Here is an 18,609-nt window from a genome sequence, read left to right on the forward strand (position 1 = left end):
AAAAAAAAAAAAAAAAAGAATTGCAGCCAGAATGTTCCTTAGAAGCGAGAATGCCCAGCCTTCATCTCTCATACTTTGTCACATGGTCAGAAGAGACCATTCCCTGGAGAAGGGTATCATGCTATGTAAAGTGGAGGTTCAGCGAAAAAAGGGAAGGCCCTCAACGAGAAGGACTGACACAGTGGCTTCAACGATGGGCTCAAGCACAGCAAGGACTGTGAGGCTGGCGCCGGGCTGGGCGGGGTTCGTTCTGTCGCACGCAGGCACTAGGAGTCAGAGTCGACTCGGCGGCACCTACCAACCAAACAACTTCGCTCTTTTCATTCACCCTACTATGAATAATCTTTCCTTTCAATGAACACACTCCAATCATCCCCTTCAAAAGTTATGCTAAACTCACACTGAAGAACGTAGAATCTGCAGAACACCGCATAATGTGGATGAACTTGGAGGACATCATGCCAAGTGAAGTAAGTCAATCACAGAAGAGCAAATATAGTATTAGTTCATTATTGTAAAAAGTCAATGAAAGGTTTATATATGGAAGGCAACTTTCTTTGTTGGTTACCAGAGTGGTAAAAAATTTGAAAAATTCAAAAAAAAAAAGAAAAACCTTGCGCTACACTCGTGTGCTCTGAAAAGGCCCAGGACAGCCCAATGCCACTGTCAACCACTTGCTCCTTCCGTGCTGCCCCAGCACTTTGCTCTCCGTGTCCCGGGTGTCACTGTGCACCTGCTGAGCATCAGCACAAACAAGGGAGTCAACGTGGACTTGGCCTTTGTGGACTTGGCTTCTTCGGACCTCAAACCACACGACTGCAGGCTTTGATTCTTGTTGCACCCTCCCACTACTTCCTCCTGGCCCATGAGCCAACCCCTCTGATCTGCGCATGTGTCAGTAAGAGCAAGAAAGAAGGGGCCTGCAGGGGAAGGAAACAAGGCTGCAGTGGAGAACCTCCTCCGTGCCTCTCCGTGCCCGTCTGTGCTCCGTGCTCCTGCTCCTCCGTGCTCTGTGCTCCTCCATGCTCAGGGGCTTTGGGTTTCTTGTCTGTAATGCTGACCTGCAGCCTCCAAACCCCACAAACCAGGGAGTGAAGAGGAGCATACCAATTCTCCCTGGTTGGCACCTGCTAAAAGATCTTCATTTCAAACAGGGGTAAACAGGAGGACTCTGATGCTTACCATGACCTTACAGTACAGCTGACAGAGCTCACACTGCCAACCCCACGCCATAGTGACCCGCACACGAGCCTAGCATCCTCACTACCCAAGCGCCCCAGGAATCTACATGCTCGGGAGAAAGTAAATTTCCAACCAGAAGAAGGATAAAGGATGCCATCTTCCAGCAAATGCTGCAGACTACACTCTCTTTCAACAGTAATTGTTTTTCTCTTCTTTCAAAAAGAGGTTGTCTTTCTCTAAAACCCAGGGGTGAGGGTGATGAGGTCTCTCAGGAACAAACAGCTGGGTGTCCACCCTAATACCTGACACAACAGAAAGTGAGTAACAGCTGCGCAGATTCCAAAAGAAACCCACGACTTTGTCTCTACCCTGCAACCCCCCAGTGTCACTGGAAGAAAACAAAAACCTTGTCACTCAGGGAGCGATGGTGAGCCTAAGCCATGTGTAGGGCATAGAACTGAACCGTCCGAGAGGCTGGCTGGCAGCGGCCTCCCAGTGTTGTCTCCAACCTGCAGGTGGGACAAGCATCGTTGGGCATGCATCAGATACGACGGAACGAAAATTTAACTCACGTTTTAAAAATAAAACTGAAGACGCTGGATGAGTAAAACAGCAAACGATGAAGAGGGGTCACCTCAGTGTGCAGTGGGGCAGAGCACGGCTACTCTGTCTACGGAACACATTACTGCATCGTTTGACGCTTTTTTTTAGAGTGAACATGTGCGTGTTTCTTTTCTTTCTTCTTTTGTAATTTAAATAAAACCAGGGGCTGATTTAGTACGCTAGGGGTGGGGGGTTCTTCACAGTATCATGCAGAGTAACCACCAAGGATTCGAAATTATTGAGGCAAATGCTGTCCACAGACAGAAACTGCTGTAAATTCTTAATCCAGGAATGAACACATGAAAGTCATTCCAGGAAGGTGACTGAGGTCCGAGGAAACATTCCTATTGTGTGCAAGGTCAGGATTTCGGGAAAAAGGATCTTGACCAGGGAAGGCAGCCCAGAAAATAAACAATCCGTTACCCATAGCTTCAAAACACCGCTTGTCGTAAGAAACCCAGAGGGACGTGGATTGCAGGGTACTCAATGTGAAGTATAAATCAGCCGTGTGGCCTTGTGTTGCACGCAGACTCTAAGACGAAGGCGCACTGGAAAGAACAGCCGAAAAGTTCTGTGATGTGCACACCCGTGTGACTACGTGAGTGTGAAACTTCTCCAATGTCTCCTGAGACTGTACCAAGCGAGCAGACCACCTAGTCCACAAATGAGTTAATTCCAAAAATCAAAGGCAGCACCCAACTAGAATGGACGTATTTCTGAACGTCTTTCTCAACAGCAGCAGCCTGGCCCGAGAGTTCTGCTGGAGTTGCCACAGAGGACAGAACACGGAACCTAGAGTCCAAAAGACCTAGATTGTAACCCCAGTTCAACCACTTTCTAGAAAGACGATAAATTAAAAAAATAACGGGTTATGAAACCTGAGCGGCTGGCTCTGGGCTGCTCTTCACGCCGCGGGGCCCGCGAAGCCGCAGCACGACTTGTAACAGGTCAGGAAAGCAACCCGGCGGCCGTGCGCAATCGCGCGGCACCTGAAACGAGGCAGCAAACGCCAGAGGGCGCTGAGCAGAGCCTCCAAACCCGCTGAAGCGACGACGGAAAGCCACGGTGCGACCCAACATCCACACGTACATACGCACGTACGTACACATACATACGCACGGACGTAATCGGACCAGGTTACGCACCGGCACGCCAGAGCAGGTCTCCCCGCGGCGGCTGGAGCTTGAGGCCGACTGCTGCAGGGAACTAAAGAGTCTGCTTCCCAAGGCCGACCCGGAGTCAGCAGCACAACATCCGGCGCTGGGGGAGGGATGCGTTTCTAATCAAAGCCAAGGTGGCAGCGTCCCAGAGGAGCTCGGGGTCAGGGTTGAGTGCGGTAATCTCTCAGGTCTCCCAGGACTACCTCTGGCACCAGTCGCCTCAGTTTCAGTGCATGGAGGGCATGGTTTATGAAGGCTACCCAAAGTCCTGGAAGACCATGCTAATTTGAGGGGGGCTGCCATGGAATAGCAGCATCACGCTGCCACACGATGCAGAGGATGGGCCGTTGCAGCCTCACGATGAATCCCTGAAAAGACTCAGCTACCGCACACTCTAGAAAGGACGCGCTGAGAATGGCCCAGACACTGGGAACCGGCCACAAGGTTCTCTACGAGATGGAGCTCTTGATAGGCAGGGGCTATCGGTACGGTGGTTGTGGTCATCTTACAAATGGACCACACAGAGCACAGACTGCCGAAGAACCGTAAGATCTGCTGTCTGCGGAGCTTCCGTTCGATCTGGAGCCGTACAGGGGATTAGGTCCGATGGTGAAGAGCCAGCCGCCAGGTTCTCTCCAGCTGGTGTCCTCCAACAAGATGCTGGCCAGCAGTCCCTCCTCGAACACTATCACCTACGGGATCACACCCTGACACGGGAAGTGCTTGCCAAAGAGGCCCACTCCTGCTGCTCCCGGGTGCGTCCAGAAAGGCAGGCAGGCAGGCATCCCGGATCAGAAACGGGTGGACACGCTTGCTTGCCTGTTCTACTGCAGTCTGCCATCACCTGGTCAGGAAGCCAGTCCTGGCCTGCACACACAAGCTGCCAGGATACTTCCAGGAGCTTACAGCAACGCTTGTAACGGGAGAGATGGGACTAAAAGCAGCACTGCGGCATCGCCCCAGTTTTTCGTTTGGTTAATTTCTGTGAGCGGGTTAAACAGCACGTGGAATACGGCGGAACCTAATTTTCTACCTGGGAAACACCTGCTTACACGTACCGAGGGCCCACTTCTGTGCCTCCTCAAACACGAAGAGCACTGGACAGAAAACAGAGCCCAGCACAGGAGTGAACAGCTCCGAATGGCGAACAAGAATAACAGGGGCATATTAGAGATGGGAGGAGCCCTGGTGGCACAGGGGCACGGTTAACGCTCAGATTCTAATGGAAAGGTTAAGAGTTCAACCCCACCCACCGGCTCTGTGGGAGAGAGACCTGGCAAGTGCTTCTAGATAATTACAGCCAAGACAACCCTGTGAGACAGTTCTACTGATACCTGTGAGTCAACAAACAGTGACAACACCATCAGGGACATCTGAGTGCTGTGCAGACTACCTCACTGCCATTGACCCACAGCGCCCCTACAGGACAGAGTGGAACTGCCCCACAGGGTCTCCAAGGCTGTCAATCTTCAGGGAAGCAAAGCCCAAACCACACCCACTGCCGTGGAGTCCATTCTGACCCACAGTGCCCCTAGAGGACAGAGTGGAACTGCCCACCGGTTTCCAAGGCTGTCAATCTTCCCAACTGCCTCATCTTTCTCCCAAGGAGCAGCTGGTGGTTTCTGACTGCATTTTGGTTAGCAGCCCAGTGCTTTAACCACTGCACCACCTCAGCTCCATCATGCAGACTTAAGGCAGTGGCATAGCAAATAAGTTTCAGTATAATGCATCACCAGCAAAGGTAAGAGTGGGAACGGAAGAAAGGCATATCACTGTATATAAACGTGTCTCTTCAGGGTATATTGGCAAAAGAAACCCTGAGGTGTCAGTCACAGTCGCGGATCGGGAACCAGCACTGTTAGTGACAGGGTTTTAATGTTTCATCACGGCCGTCCACAGATGTAACTCACAGCCAACTGTTCTGACTGATTCACTCTTGACAAAAATGTCCAAACAATATGCTGGATTATGCCCGATTTCACTAATTTAAAAGACTGACTTGTACCCAGAACAGCTTGGTTCATGGTATGGTGTGTCACTATTAATAGGTGACATTGTGACAGAGGAGCTCTGGTGCTGCAGTGCCTAAGGCACTTGACTGCTAACCAGAAGGGTGGTGGTTCAAACCCACCAGCCACTCCACAGAAGGAAGTTGGGGCAACCTACTTCCATAAAGATTTACCACCTTGGAAACCCAATGGAGGTCATACGATTTGGAATCACTCAATGGCAGTGGGTTTGGGGTTTTTATTATAACAAAATCAGTGAAATAAACTCTTGGTAGTCAATAAGAGAACTATCTTTGAAACACCCGTAGTGTGTTGAATAGTAAAGAGCTCAATCTACATCTGAGGTCTTATTACAAACAGAAATAACATAACGACCCCCAAATTTTTTCCCTTTAGACATAATAATTGGTATCACTTGTAAAAGGGACACCATAGCTTTAAGAACTACTTAGATTTCTAAAGGAAAGCATCACTCTCTTTGTTGAGTTAAACTTTATCTATTTCAATAAACAACTATTGCTCAATTAAGTCCTAAATCTCAAATTTAAAAACCAACCACTGCACACCTATCTGAATGGCTAAAATCCCAGACACTGACAACAGAAAACGCTGGTGAGGACGTGGGGCAGCAAGAAGTCCCATTCATTGTTGAGGGGAATACAAAATGACGTAGCCACTCTGGAAGGCAGTCTGGCAGTTTCTTACGAGCTCAGCGTGGCCACACCACGTGACTCGGAAAGAAACCACACTCTGGTATCGACGCCAATGAACTAAAATCATGTGTTCACCACAAACAGGGACACGCACGTGGACAGCAGCTCCACTGACGATTACCAAACACTGGAAGCGACCAGATTTTCTTCGTGAGGTGAACGTGCAAACAAACTGGGGCATCCGTACAGTGGAGCAGTGTTCAGCCACGAAAATAATACAAGCTGTCAAACCACTAAAAGACACGGAGGAATCTCTTTTGAAATCCATGGAGGAATCATAAACGCACGTTGCTGAGTGAAAAGAAGCCAGTCTGAAAAGGTTACACGCTAGATGATCCGACTATATGATGTTCCGGAAAAGAGTACAAGGGTCTGGGAGGAGGGGGTGCCTCGGCGGGGCTCAGGGCACTGTTAGCACAGTGCAGTGTTGTACACGACACTGTAATGAGGACACACGATGCCACTCATCAGAACTCCCCAGACTGTACAACACAAAGCCAAAGCCATGGACTGCAGTTAGTAACAATGTATCAAGGCTGATTCACCAACCATAACCAATGGAACCCAAGAGTTAATAACAGGAGAAACGTACAAGAGGGCTCCCTGGGACTATCTGCATATTCTGCACAATTTCTCTGCCAGCCAAAACCCGCTCTGAAAAATACACATTTAAAAATAAGTGAATCTATAATAACTTGACTTTATTTTCAGGCCTGAGATTTTTTTTTAATTTTTAATAAATATTTATTGTTTTTTGTTTACGTATCATAGAAGAAATGCATGTTTTTTAGCAAACATTTGGAAAACAAAGAAAAAAACAAAACTTACCAACAATCCTACCAATGAGAACCACTATTAAAACTCTGCATTTCCTTAGGTTTTTTCTATGCGTGTGTATGTAATTATTTCTTAGATAATTGTGATAATATTACTTAGAGATTTTACTTTTTCAAACTTAAACATATAGAAAACTATACTTTCCCATCAGATGGAAATAAAACAATTACTCATTCTTCCTTTTTTTCTTTTTTGTACTATTATAAATAAAGCCTATACATAAACCCTTTTTTTTTTAATTTTTGTTGTGATTTGGGTGAAAGTTTAAAGAATTCATTTCCCACATAGCAGTTCATACACGTTTTGTCTCATGACGCTGACTGCAGTTCCCCACAATGCAACAGCTCTCTTCACTTCCTCCCGTAATTACCTCCTCCCCGTGTCCTTCCCCCCCATGCACTCCTGTCCCGAGGTGTCTCCCTGTGCAAATACTGCCCTTCGTTCTTCCATGATTGATCATTCCAAGCAGTGTATCTATCTGATGTAAGTGTTCATCCCATGTGCCTGTCTAGTGTTTGGCTGGAAGCCACGGGAGTGAGTTCACTTCCAGACCTGAGAGTAACGGGGCCCACGGTCTCGGGAGTTTCACGAGGCTGTATCAGACCAGCAAACCTGTTTTTTGCTTTTTTTTTTTTTAATGATTTTGAGCTTTGTCCCACATAGTTCTCCCACTCTATCCAGCATCTCCTGCACTGATTGATCCCCCTCTGAGTGGTTGACAGTGGTAGCCAGGCACCACCTAGTTCTTCTGGTCTCACAGTTGTTTAGTCTGAGCATCACATGGAATACCAGTCCCTTAGGATAACTATTTCCATGCATCTTTGGTTTTTTCATTCCTCTTTGGTCTGGACGAGGAGAGACCCGTTGTTGCATCTAGATGGCCACTTGCTAGCTTTTAAGACCCCAGTTGCTACTCACCAAAGCGAGGATGCAAAACAATGTTTGTGTGTAGTATGTTATGCCAATTGAGCTAGATGTCCCCTGTGACCATGGTCCTGAGCTAACAGGTCAATTACTTACTCCCTTAGGGTGGTTGGCTGTGGCCAAGAAGTTACCCTAGCTTGATCCCTTGTTAGCTCTATTATATATTTGGACATTCTTACAGCATGTACAAATACGTAAGTAGAAATATCGTCTGCCAACTTTCTACATGGTCATGGTATATTCCCTTTTGCCTAGACATACCTGATCATTCAGCCCACAGGTTAATGTTTGCTATCACTGATAATGCTGTACTGTATATGTAAAAGTGTTTATGTCTGGTGTCTGTTCCTCCTGTGCACTGCTGTATCTTCCTCTTCCTCAGTGCCACCATCCTACACATAAATCTTTTCATCTCTAGTCATTTTCTTTGCATACTTCTTAGCAGTGAAGTTACCGAGTTGGAAAGGTTGTACCAGTTTACACATCCTTGTAGTCTATGTATCGAGCTCTGGTGGTGTAGTGGTTAAGGTATCTGGCCACTAACCAAAGGTCTGTGGTTCAAATCCACCAGCTGCTCCATGGAAGAAAGATAAGGCAGCCCGTTTCCACACAGATCAACAGCCTTGGAAACCCAATGGTGTCACTGTGAGTCAGAATCGACTTGGCGGTGAGTGAGCAAGCCGTCCATGGAACGAGCGGTCCGCGGGAACGAGCCGTCCATGGAACAAGCCATCCACCAGAGTGCCTCATCTCATCAACCCCTTCAGCAGCTAAGACCCTTCGATTCATCCCTCGATCGCAGCCTGTAACACTGTCACTGATGACACAGGGGGTGGGCAGAGCAGACATGAAAACTGGCAACGACAGAAAGTTCTAGAACTCAGTGGTAGTGAGCCTGTGTGGTGTGGCAACAGTGTGAGAGGACACCTCCCATCGTGTCCTCGCTGAGCACTGAACTTTGCGTCCCTCTGGAACTTCAGGTGTGTTTAAGGAGGCTCCTTCTCCTGGGCCGCCTTCTGTGCTCGGCCTCGTGGCTAAGGTGGATGCTCACACCCTAACTCTGTTCCGAGGGAGATTTCTATCAAACGGACAGAGCAGATGACTAGGCCTCAGAGAATCGCCATCAATAGAGGAGCAAAACCGGCCCCCAACAGGAAGAGGCCAGCTTGCATGTGATACTCACAGAAGGAAAGGTGGTGTGCTGAGGTTCGAGAACGCACAAAGCAGCAAGCAGCTCTCGTCAGCTGCCTCCAACCTTGTGAGGAAACATCTAACTAAGCATCTTCTCTGACCCACAAGAAAATATACTCCCTCTCTTCCATGTGAGTATAAAACTCAGTCTGCCCAAAGTCCTGGGAGGGAAGGAACGAGACGCTGTGGAGATAATGGTAACGGTGACTCGTGGGCTCCAACCGTGCTCCAGGTGAGTGCTCAGTGCTTCACCTGTTTTGTATCAAATTTCCTCAAAACGACACTGTCTCATCTTACACATGATGTAAGTGAGGCTTACGGAAGTTAAGCATCTTGCTGAAGAGTACACAGACAGAGTGGTGACGGTGGGACGGAGAGCTGATGTGTCCGTCGGCCACCACAGCCCGTGGCCTCACTACTCTGTGCCGTGGCCTCACTACTCTGTGCCGTCGCCTCACGTCTAAGAACTCGATGCAGAACTGCCAGAGCTGCCACGGAAGTGCTACTCGGTCTCCAGGAGAACGCAAGGGTGCTCTCAGATCCCTCCTTTTTTATTCTAAGGACACAGAATACTGGAAAACTCTCAAAATAACCTGAGCTGTAGGGTACCGTTTCTAACTTCAGTCACTTTTAAATACATCTACTGACCTCCCTTCAGTTCCCACCTTCTTCCAGGAAACGCAGAGCAAACAACACACCTCCCTCTTTCCCACCTCCGCAAGAATTCCTTAAGGCCCTTGATTAGCATTATCTTCTCATATAATTTAGTGCCGTTCCCTAAATATTTTCTTAGACTTTCTATTGCTCCTTTAGTGACAGGGATTTGCACCAAGTCCCTCAATCTGCTTTCCCCTCAGTTTCCTCATCTGAAAACTGGAAACAATGAAGAGAACTACCTCTTAGGATGCTGTGAAGAGTAAATAAAAAATTACATCTCAGCTCTGAGAATATCAGAGCCGATAGCCATGGTCTTTATCTTCACTTGTATTACGACAACCACTACTGTCGCCATCACCACCACCACCTGCAGTCGATTGACGTCTGATTTAGACCAACTACAGCAAGATACAGAAGCACGTGACACATGTGCACACATGCACGCACGCATAGGCATACATGCACACACGTACCTATGCACACATGCACACACAAACACGCATGCACAAGTGCACACACGCACACAACCCAGATTAAAATGTGAACAAGAGCAGAGTCAGAGTCAGTCCCTTCGTGCCTCCCCCTGGCGTTTTGAGGGAAACAATGCAGGGCTCACAGGAAAGGACCCGTGAGTTTCGGACAAGTTAACCCCAGGAGACAGGGCAAGTTCTCACGCTCAGTTAATCCTTCATCCAACGTAACTGAGGGTCACCATGCACCGCACAGCACGTCAGATGCTGGGAATAAATAATGGAAGGATGTCTATGCCCCTAAAACGTCACGTTCCATCAGTGACTGATAGAGACTACAGCGTGTGACGGTTCACAGGAGGAGCTATGCACACACCGCCATGGACGCTGAGAGGAGAGACCCCCAACCTAGCCCCGGGGAGGAGGGAACAGCAGGACACCTGCCAAAGGCAGTGACCCTGAAAGCGAGCCTCAGGGACAGGCCCAGGTAACTGCGGAGGGAATGGGTGGAAGCGAACGCATGAAGCGAAAGGAAGGGCCCCGTCACCGTCCTCCCCCACGACAGCCAGCACACGTCCTCCCAGCGCTAACAGGGCGGCCACTGAGGGGCCTGGACGGGGCAGCCCCTGGACAGCCTTTGCCTTCCATGCCCCCCACCCCCACCCCGCCCAGCGAAACGTCAAACAAGAGTGGCGCGCTGGCACGGGAGGCAGACACAGGTTCCGGGGCGCAGCGCTCACTTACAACACTGGGCGGCAGCAGCGGACAACGGCTTGCTCAGGCTCTCGTCCGGACCAGAATACTGGAAGCAGAAAGGGAAAACACACACACGGTAAACAGTTAGCGGCCCTCGTAAAGAAGAGAAAAAGCACAGCCACCCCGGGAAGCTTCAGTGTCTGCCGTCCCAGCTGTTTGCCCTGTGGGATCCTGACACCAGGCACCTCCCCCCCGCCAGGCAACCAGCAGGCCGGGCCTCAGAAGCCTTAGGGTACTCCCTCCCTGCACAGTCCTCCTAGCTTCCTGTGGCTGCTGCAGAATGGCCCAGTGACTTGCAAATAGGACATGTGGGGACCTAATCCTATCAGCTGTGGGACCCTAGGCAAGTCGATGCCTCCAACACTGCCAACAAACGGCAAAACGGAGGGAAACGGAGGGAACATGTGTGCTCAGTACCTCCTGTGCTCCAGGCCTCGCCCCAGCCTCTGGGGGAACAGTGTGTGAGTCAGGACCGGAGTTCGGGTTTTACTCTAGAGGGTCAGGAAGTCTTTCAGGACTTTAAACCGGAAAGGGCTATGATTTGGTTCATGCTTTTAAAAGGTGACTCTACTGCTGTGTGAGAGGAGATTAGGGAACAGGAGAAGAAATGAAGTCCTTATCACAATGATCCAGGCAAAGCTGATGGTGGCTAATGATAAGGAGGGAAAGGCACTCCTGTGGCTGGACGCAAACCACCACACCTGTTTACAGATAAAAACACTTTCACAGGCAAAGTGTTTTATAAGGAAAAAATGGTGGTGGTGGTGGTAGTGGTTGTTTGTTGTGTGCCATCAAGTCCAGTAGGACCCGACTCATAGCGACCCCTCACTGGGTTTCCAAGGCAGTATCACTACGGAAATAACTTGTCCAACCCTCCTTCCAAGGGGTGGCTGGTGGGTAGATACTCCCATTCCCATTTCTAAGGGGGAATAATGACAAGCTGAGCACAATTTAAACAACATGATAACATTACAAAGCTGCCCACCACCACACGTTCAAAGCTTCTTGGAGGGAACACGAGAAGTAAATAAAATTACGTATTTAAGCCATGCAGTCTTTCGTATCTAGTCCTGCACGGTAACAACGCAAGCGCAATGCACTGCCGTCAAGTCAAACCCGACTCATAGCAACCCCTCCTTGGGTTTCTGAGGCAATATCACTACGGAAGTAGACTGCCCAAAGTAGACTGCCCACCCTTCCTTCCAGGAGTGGCTGGTGGGTTTGAACTGCCAGCCTTCTGGTTAGCAATCACATACCTTGGGCACTGTGCTACCAGAGCTCCTCTCGTGTATGGTGGGGGTGGCAAAACAACGGACTGATTCTGGGATCTTCTAATTCAGTAACCCCCTAGTTCTTTAAGAACTAGGATTCTCGGTACAGAAAAAAAGACCAGATGTAAGACAGAAATGGTTAAATAAAACCTGTAGGCCTGAATTTGAACAGAAAATACACATGTGAACGTGTGAGCTATTTTATCATATGGAGACACTTTGCTCTCCTCCCTAGTCTGTTCTGCAGTACAGTGTACCCCTCGCATCCAAGCTGTGGGTCTGAAATATCACTTTCCACTAAAAGAAAGCCTGTGCTTCTTGGAGAATGGGGCAGGCCATGTTCAACATGAGGCTAGAATGTCTTGTCATATCAGAAAGTAAGGAAGAGACCAAAGACAGAAAGAGATTACCAGGCTTAAAAAGATTTCAGAAAGAAACATACTAAACTGCAGTTTTAGGGACAGTCACCTAGGGGCTCAAACCATAGAAATGCAAGGAAATGATGACTACAGACTTCAGGACAGTGGTGATTTCAGGGAGGAGGAAGGTGTGCCTTGGGATGCAGCACGTGGAGGGCTCTGTGGGTGGCTGGCAAGTCCTCTATCTTGACCGGGTGGTGGTTATAAAGGTGCTCGTCTTGTAATAATTCACAGAGCTAAAAGTATGTTTTCTGTAGATGCATAATAAAAGTGTTCTTTTTAAGCACATAACCAACAAACAGAAGTCAAAGAAAAGTAGGAAAATAATTAAAATAAAAAGTGGAAAGAACTGCTCCTGAGGAACGGGCCCCTGGGGAGAGAACGGCACGGTAGTGCTGACACTTTACGGCAGCAGAGGCCCACAGCAGTCCAGACGCAGCGCTCCTGGTCCACCAGGCTGCTGTGCAAGGACCGTCAGACAACGCAGAATAAACCAGGAAGATTCTACAGCATGTTTTCAAACTACCTTGCAGCACGTATAGTAAAATCTTGATAATTACGAATTTTGGAGATGGGTGTTGTGGTGGTTAAGGTTGGGCGTCAGTTTGGCCGGGCCTGGGTTTGAGTGGCTGGGCAGGTGGATGTAGTGTTCCCCATGATGAGACTGGTCATCAACTCCATGGTAGAATCTACTGGAGCACCTGAGTAGCTGCCTTAGGGCTGTGGTCTGCTTCTGTGTATAAGGAGAAGCACGGAGAAAGGTGTGCAGCTTTCTGGCCCACGCAGACCCTGCACTTGGCTAAGTCTTTATTCCGGTGGCCTGCCGTGTTGTCTGCCGACCTTGGGACTATTAACGGACTTGAATCAGTGGCCTGTTGGGTGGTTTGGTGACATCGGAGCTGTGCCTTTTCACTCGTCGACCAACAGTTTCTCAGCCTCAGCAGCCAGCAGCTGCCTGAGTGAAGAAAGCCTCCAGCTCCAGTGGGCCGGGAGCAGGAGGCAGAGCTGAAGCCCAAGGTCGAGGGGCTTTCACCCAGCCCCTAGAGCTGGCACTTTGCACTCAGACTCCTAGCCTCCTGACCTGTCTCATCTGTGGTATTTTCTGTTGTTGTGTGCAGGTTTCATGCATTATCAGTAGGCCTGTTTGCCAACAGCCATCATGTCTACCAGTGACCAGCCCTGTCATCCTTCCCTCCAGCACTGCCAACAAAAACAAGGGTGACCCGCCTCTCCTCCACACTCCTGATGCCCAGGCTGGGTTGGGTACCTTCTCTTTTCTGCACCATACCCTTCTCTGGTGGGTGACAAGTTAGGACAGCAGTGGCAAGGACTGTGAAGATCTAAACAGTGTGAAAAAGAGCACACAAATAAGGAGGTACCTGTAACCTCTGGGAGGTGGCAGAAGATACGCCTTCTGCTTATTCGTGAAACAAAAAATGACAGGTTCCCTGGTACAAGTACCCTTCCCTGCAGACTAGAGCCACAGTCTATACTGTCAGTTCCATTACTGCTGGGGACAGTGGGAGGAACAGGAACAGTGGGAGACAGTCCCTCTAATTAATTTTCGGGCAACATTCTAGCTGCCCTACCTTCTAGCTGCACCTTTTCTTTAATGGAGTTTAAATGCTTTCACTCTTCCCGTGGCCAAGACGCCCCTGGGCCTCCGATCCCTCCCTGGACAAGGCACAGGTGCACCAGAGCTTCCCCCCACCTCTTTCTACTGCAAGGAAGGCAGTTTCTACCTCGCTGCCAGTCCCCAAGGCACTGATTTGCTCCAATTTGTAGGTCCAGTATCGGGCTTCCTCTCCTGGGATATCTACAACAAAAAGAAGAAAGAAACCACACAGCAGTAAGAGCTTAGTCATCAGCAGACAACAGCGTATTCAGTCAAATCGTCAGAGGTAAGCAGGTGGCTGATTTTACCAGTGCTCTGGTTCCTGCCACCACATTTTCTGTAGTCTGCACTAAAACCAGAACTACGATTCCCACGATTCCCACTGTGCTCTTTTGCAAATGAGGAAACAGAAGCTCAGAGAGATTAAATAATCTGGCCAAAGCCACTCACCCCTAAGTAGATAAGCCAGACCCAAAGCACAGCCAGTGTGATTCAAAAACTGCACTACTTCCGTGCAACCGCGGTCCTTCCCGTCAGCAAGGCTACAACAGCCCAAAGGGCTAGCCTACAAGAAAAGTCAGGCCCTGGGAGCCTCCAAACCCACTGACTTTATCCCTGGAAAAGATCGGATGTGTAAACGTTTGTTGCGTGAGTCAATAAATGAATAAAAACTCTAAAAAACTAATGGTATAGTCTCATTTTTATGTATTTAGATTGACTGTAACTGTTTCCCAACAAATCTCATTTTTTAAAAACATTAAGTATATTCTACATGTCCAGCCCAAAAGAGAAACACCGAGGTGCTATAAGGATCACATCAAGTTTGGAAACAATTAAGCAGATCCACTTTCCAGCAGTCCACGTGGAAGAACCAAATTCAGCCCTTCCTCCCTTACCGCGCCCGTCTCAAACTTCTGCTCCTTCCCCTCAAACCGCTCTTCGGCAACTCATACCAAAATCCCAAAGTCTTACCACAAAGCCGTGAGGTAACTGCTCCATCACTGCCTCATCCACGTGATGAACAGTGCGGCTGCTGCCAAGAACCAGGGAGGGGAAGAGCTGCTGCCACTGCAGGGTCCACAGGACGGACCGACGCGCTCCCACAGTGACTCACACGGCGCACGGGCAAGTGGAACCCACAAGAGAGAGTGTACACAGTATGCTGCTGTATCTGGTTTAAAAAGAAGTCAGCGCATACGTACGTAAACACATACATATCAACACACGCACATGCCTGCAGATTCAAAGACTGACTCTGGAAATAGATGCAGGAAGTATTCACAGGGGCAGCCTCTAAGGAAGGAAACTGATTTATAAGGGTACTTATCACTCTGTCACTTTCTAACTGCTGTGCATTTATTACAGCTTCATCCCTTAAAAATAGTTTTCATAAGGAAAAATAGAGCTATAAGGGACTTATTGAAGTACTATTTATAATAGTACAAAGTCTGAGCGATCAAAATACCTGACAAGAGGAACGATTAAATGCGTAATGGCTAACATTAAAAGCACGGGCTCTGGAGCCAGACCCTGACGTTTACATCCTGCCTGGACCACTTACGAGCGACGCGAGCTCGGGAGACACACTTCCATACACAGAGTCCCAGTGTCCTCACCTCCAAACAGAAACAGATGGATCCACTCCACAGATTGAAACAAAGCAAGAAAATTACTGAAACGAATTGAAACTTTCAGCAAAGTTGCAGGTACAAGATCAACATAAAAAATCAGTAACTAACAAAGAGAACTCTGCAAAGGAAATCAGGAAAATTATACCATTTATAATAACCACCCCAAAAGATAAAATACTTAAGAATCAATCTAACCAGAGACACAAAATACCTACACAAGAGAAACTATAAACCACTTCTACAAGAAACCAAGAGACCTACATAGGGAAGAATATGCCATGCTCATGGACAGAAAGACTTATTAACATTGTGACAATGTCAATACTACCCCTAAGCAATCCAACATCCTTGTTCTGGTTCCCTAGCGCTGCTCTGACAGGAATGTACCACAAATGGGATGCTTTAACGAATAGGACTTTATTCTCTTACAGTTTGGAGGCCTTAAGTCCAAGTTCAAAGTGCCAGGCTCTAGGGGCTGGGTGAAAGCCCCTCAACCTTGGGTCCAGCTCTGCCTCCTGCTCCCAGCCCACTGAGGCTAGAGGCTTTTCTTCACTCAGCTGCTAGCTGCTGAGGCTGGCAAGCCCAAGGTTGACAAGTAAAAAGGCACAGTCCCAATGTTACCAAACCACACAGCAGGCCATTAATTCAAGTCCACTGAAAGTCCCAAGGACGGCAGAGCATGGCAGGCTGCTGAACAATGACACGACTCCATGCAGGGTCCAAGCATACCATAAGCTAGAGACCATTCCCAAAGCTGTTTCTTATATATGGGAAGCAGACCACATGCTGAAAGTAGCTACTCAGCTGCTTGTGGTAGAGCCCACCATGGAGCTGACTGCCAGTCTCATCATGGGGAATAACTACCACCAGCCACCCAGCCACTCAACCAGGCCCAGCCAAGTTGACACACAAACTGCACCACCACAATCATTCTTTAAAGAAACAGAAAAAGTAATCACCAACTTTATATGAAAAGGAAAGATACTGGATTAGCAAAGCACTGCTAAAGTAACAGAGCAAAGGAGGAAGCCTCACACTCCCCGATCTCAAAACCTACTACACAGCCACGGCTGGTTTAAACGGTCTGGTACTGGGACAACGACAGACACACAGACCGGTGCAACAGAACTGAGCACCCACAAGTAAATGCATCCACCTGTGGATAGCTGATCTCTGACAAAGGGCCACAATTCATTAAATGAGGAAGGGGCAGTCTCTTTAATAAGTGGTGCTGGCAAAATCTATTTGCAGAAAAATGCAACAGGACCCATATATCACACCATACAAAAAACAAAATCAAGTTAGATCAAAGACCGGAATGTAAAAGCTAAAACTATAAAGACATCAAAGAAAAAATGGGGACAAACTCAGGGGTCCTAATACATGCCGCAAATACACTACTGGACATTACTGAAAGCACACAAACTCCAGGAGACAGAAGAGCCGACTGGGGCCTCCTAAACATCAGACACTTAGCACATCAAAAGATTTCACCAGAAGAAAAGAGAACTCACAGACAGGGAAAGACATCGTGGGAATGACATACTGGACAAGGGGCCAGTCTCTAAGATACATGGAAAGCTTCAACCTCCACAGCAAGAGAGAAATAATCCAACTAAAAATGGACAGAGGATATACGAACAGACACTTCACCAAAGAGGACACTCAGGCAGCCAACAAACACAGGAAGAAATGCTCCCGATCAGTAGCCATCAAAGAGATGCAAATCAAAACAATGAGCCATCATCTCACCCCAGCACTAATGGCAACGTTCAAAAACACAGAAAACAACGAACGCTGGTGAGGGTGTGGAGAGACTAGAACCCTCAAACCCTGCTGCTGGGGCTGTAAAAGGGCACAACCGCTGTGGAAAACAGCACGGCTCTTCCTTAAAAAGCTGGAAATAGAAACACCATGTGATCCAGCAGCCCCACTACTAGGCACATATCCTAGAGAAGTAAGAGCCGTGACACGAACAGATACATGCATGACCGTGTTCACTGCAGCGCCACAGACAACAGCAAAAAGATGGAAACAACGCAAGTGCCCATCAACGGATGACTGGATGGCGTAGTGTGCGACACACACACACACAGTGGAATAAAGGATGAATCTGCAAACCGCTCATAACGTGCAAGAACCTAGAGGCCGTTACGCCAAGTGAAACTAGCCAATCAGAAAAGGACGAACACTGTGTGAGACCACACTGAAAAGGTGAAGAAAACGCTTCCACAAAAAGAGGTATTATTTGATGGTTACCAGGGATGGGAAGGGAAGGGAGGGTAGAGCGATAACCAGAGGGTAGACTCACACTAACGTGGATAACCAGGTGGGCAACACACTGAGGAGGAGGTCAGCAGAAAACAATCAAGGAAAGGAGATGCTAGGAGGGGTACCAGAGTTAAAGGTAACAGAGGAAATACTAATCCACACACAGCTCTGCAGAGACAATTAACAACACTACACAATCTGTGACTGGATACACAGATAGACACGCAAGCTGAACCGGTGTGGGAAGGAGAATGGGACCATATCCACAAATACGCATAGACTGACAGAGGATATGTCCACATACGTATTTACATACGCTGCAAATACACCATGAATGCAGAGCACACAGGGGCAAAGTCTGAAAACTTCTCAGCCAAAACCAAAGACCCCGAGGGAGTGAGCCACTGGGCCTGGTGACTCAGGATCACAGTGTTGGGGACATCAAGATCAAATGGCACAACACAGTGCACAAAGACAACATTTACATCCTACTTTGGTAAGTGGTGACAGGGGTCTTAAAAGCTTGCAGGTGCCCATCTAACATACAACTCCCCATACAGAGGAAAGAAAATAAGACACATGGAAGCTATCAGCCCACAGGACCCTCCAGGACCCTGAGACGAGAAACTGGACAGTGCCTGGCTACCACCACCAACTGCTCTGAAAGGGATCACACTAGGTCTTGGATAGAATGGGAGAAAACTGGAACAAAACTCATCATTAAAAAAATTTTTTTAGGAGGCGGGGCAAGATGGTGGACTAGGCAGAAGGATTGCACAGACCCTCTTCAACAAAGAAAAGGAAAACCAATTAACACAGACACAGAAGATAATCTTGGACCCCTGAGCCTTGAAGGAAAGGATGCAGATTTGGACTAAACCCCAACTAGCAGAAGAATTT

The 18,609-nt window shown here is 48.2% G+C and overlaps 1 protein-coding gene across 1 annotated transcript in view; it reads right to left on the reverse strand.

Moving 5' to 3' along the window:
• UNC13B (unc-13 homolog B) overlaps nucleotides 1-18,609 on the reverse strand; it is a 184,792-nt gene that overhangs the window by 141,811 nt on the left and 24,372 nt on the right. The window contains exons 6-7 of the mRNA XM_007947023.1: nucleotides 13,935-14,008; nucleotides 10,491-10,548 (exon numbers count right to left, since the gene is read on the reverse strand). Of these exons, the coding sequence (XP_007945214.1) occupies nucleotides 10,491-10,548; nucleotides 13,935-14,008 (132 nt within the window). The remainder of the gene's footprint in view (nucleotides 1-10,490; nucleotides 10,549-13,934; nucleotides 14,009-18,609) is intronic.

The sequence above is a fragment of the Orycteropus afer genome, unplaced genomic scaffold (assembly GCF_000298275.1).
Source record: "Orycteropus afer afer isolate SDZICR_OR568_19922 unplaced genomic scaffold, OryAfe1.0 scaffold00174, whole genome shotgun sequence".
Classification (NCBI taxonomy): domain Eukaryota; kingdom Metazoa; phylum Chordata; class Mammalia; order Tubulidentata; family Orycteropodidae; genus Orycteropus; species Orycteropus afer.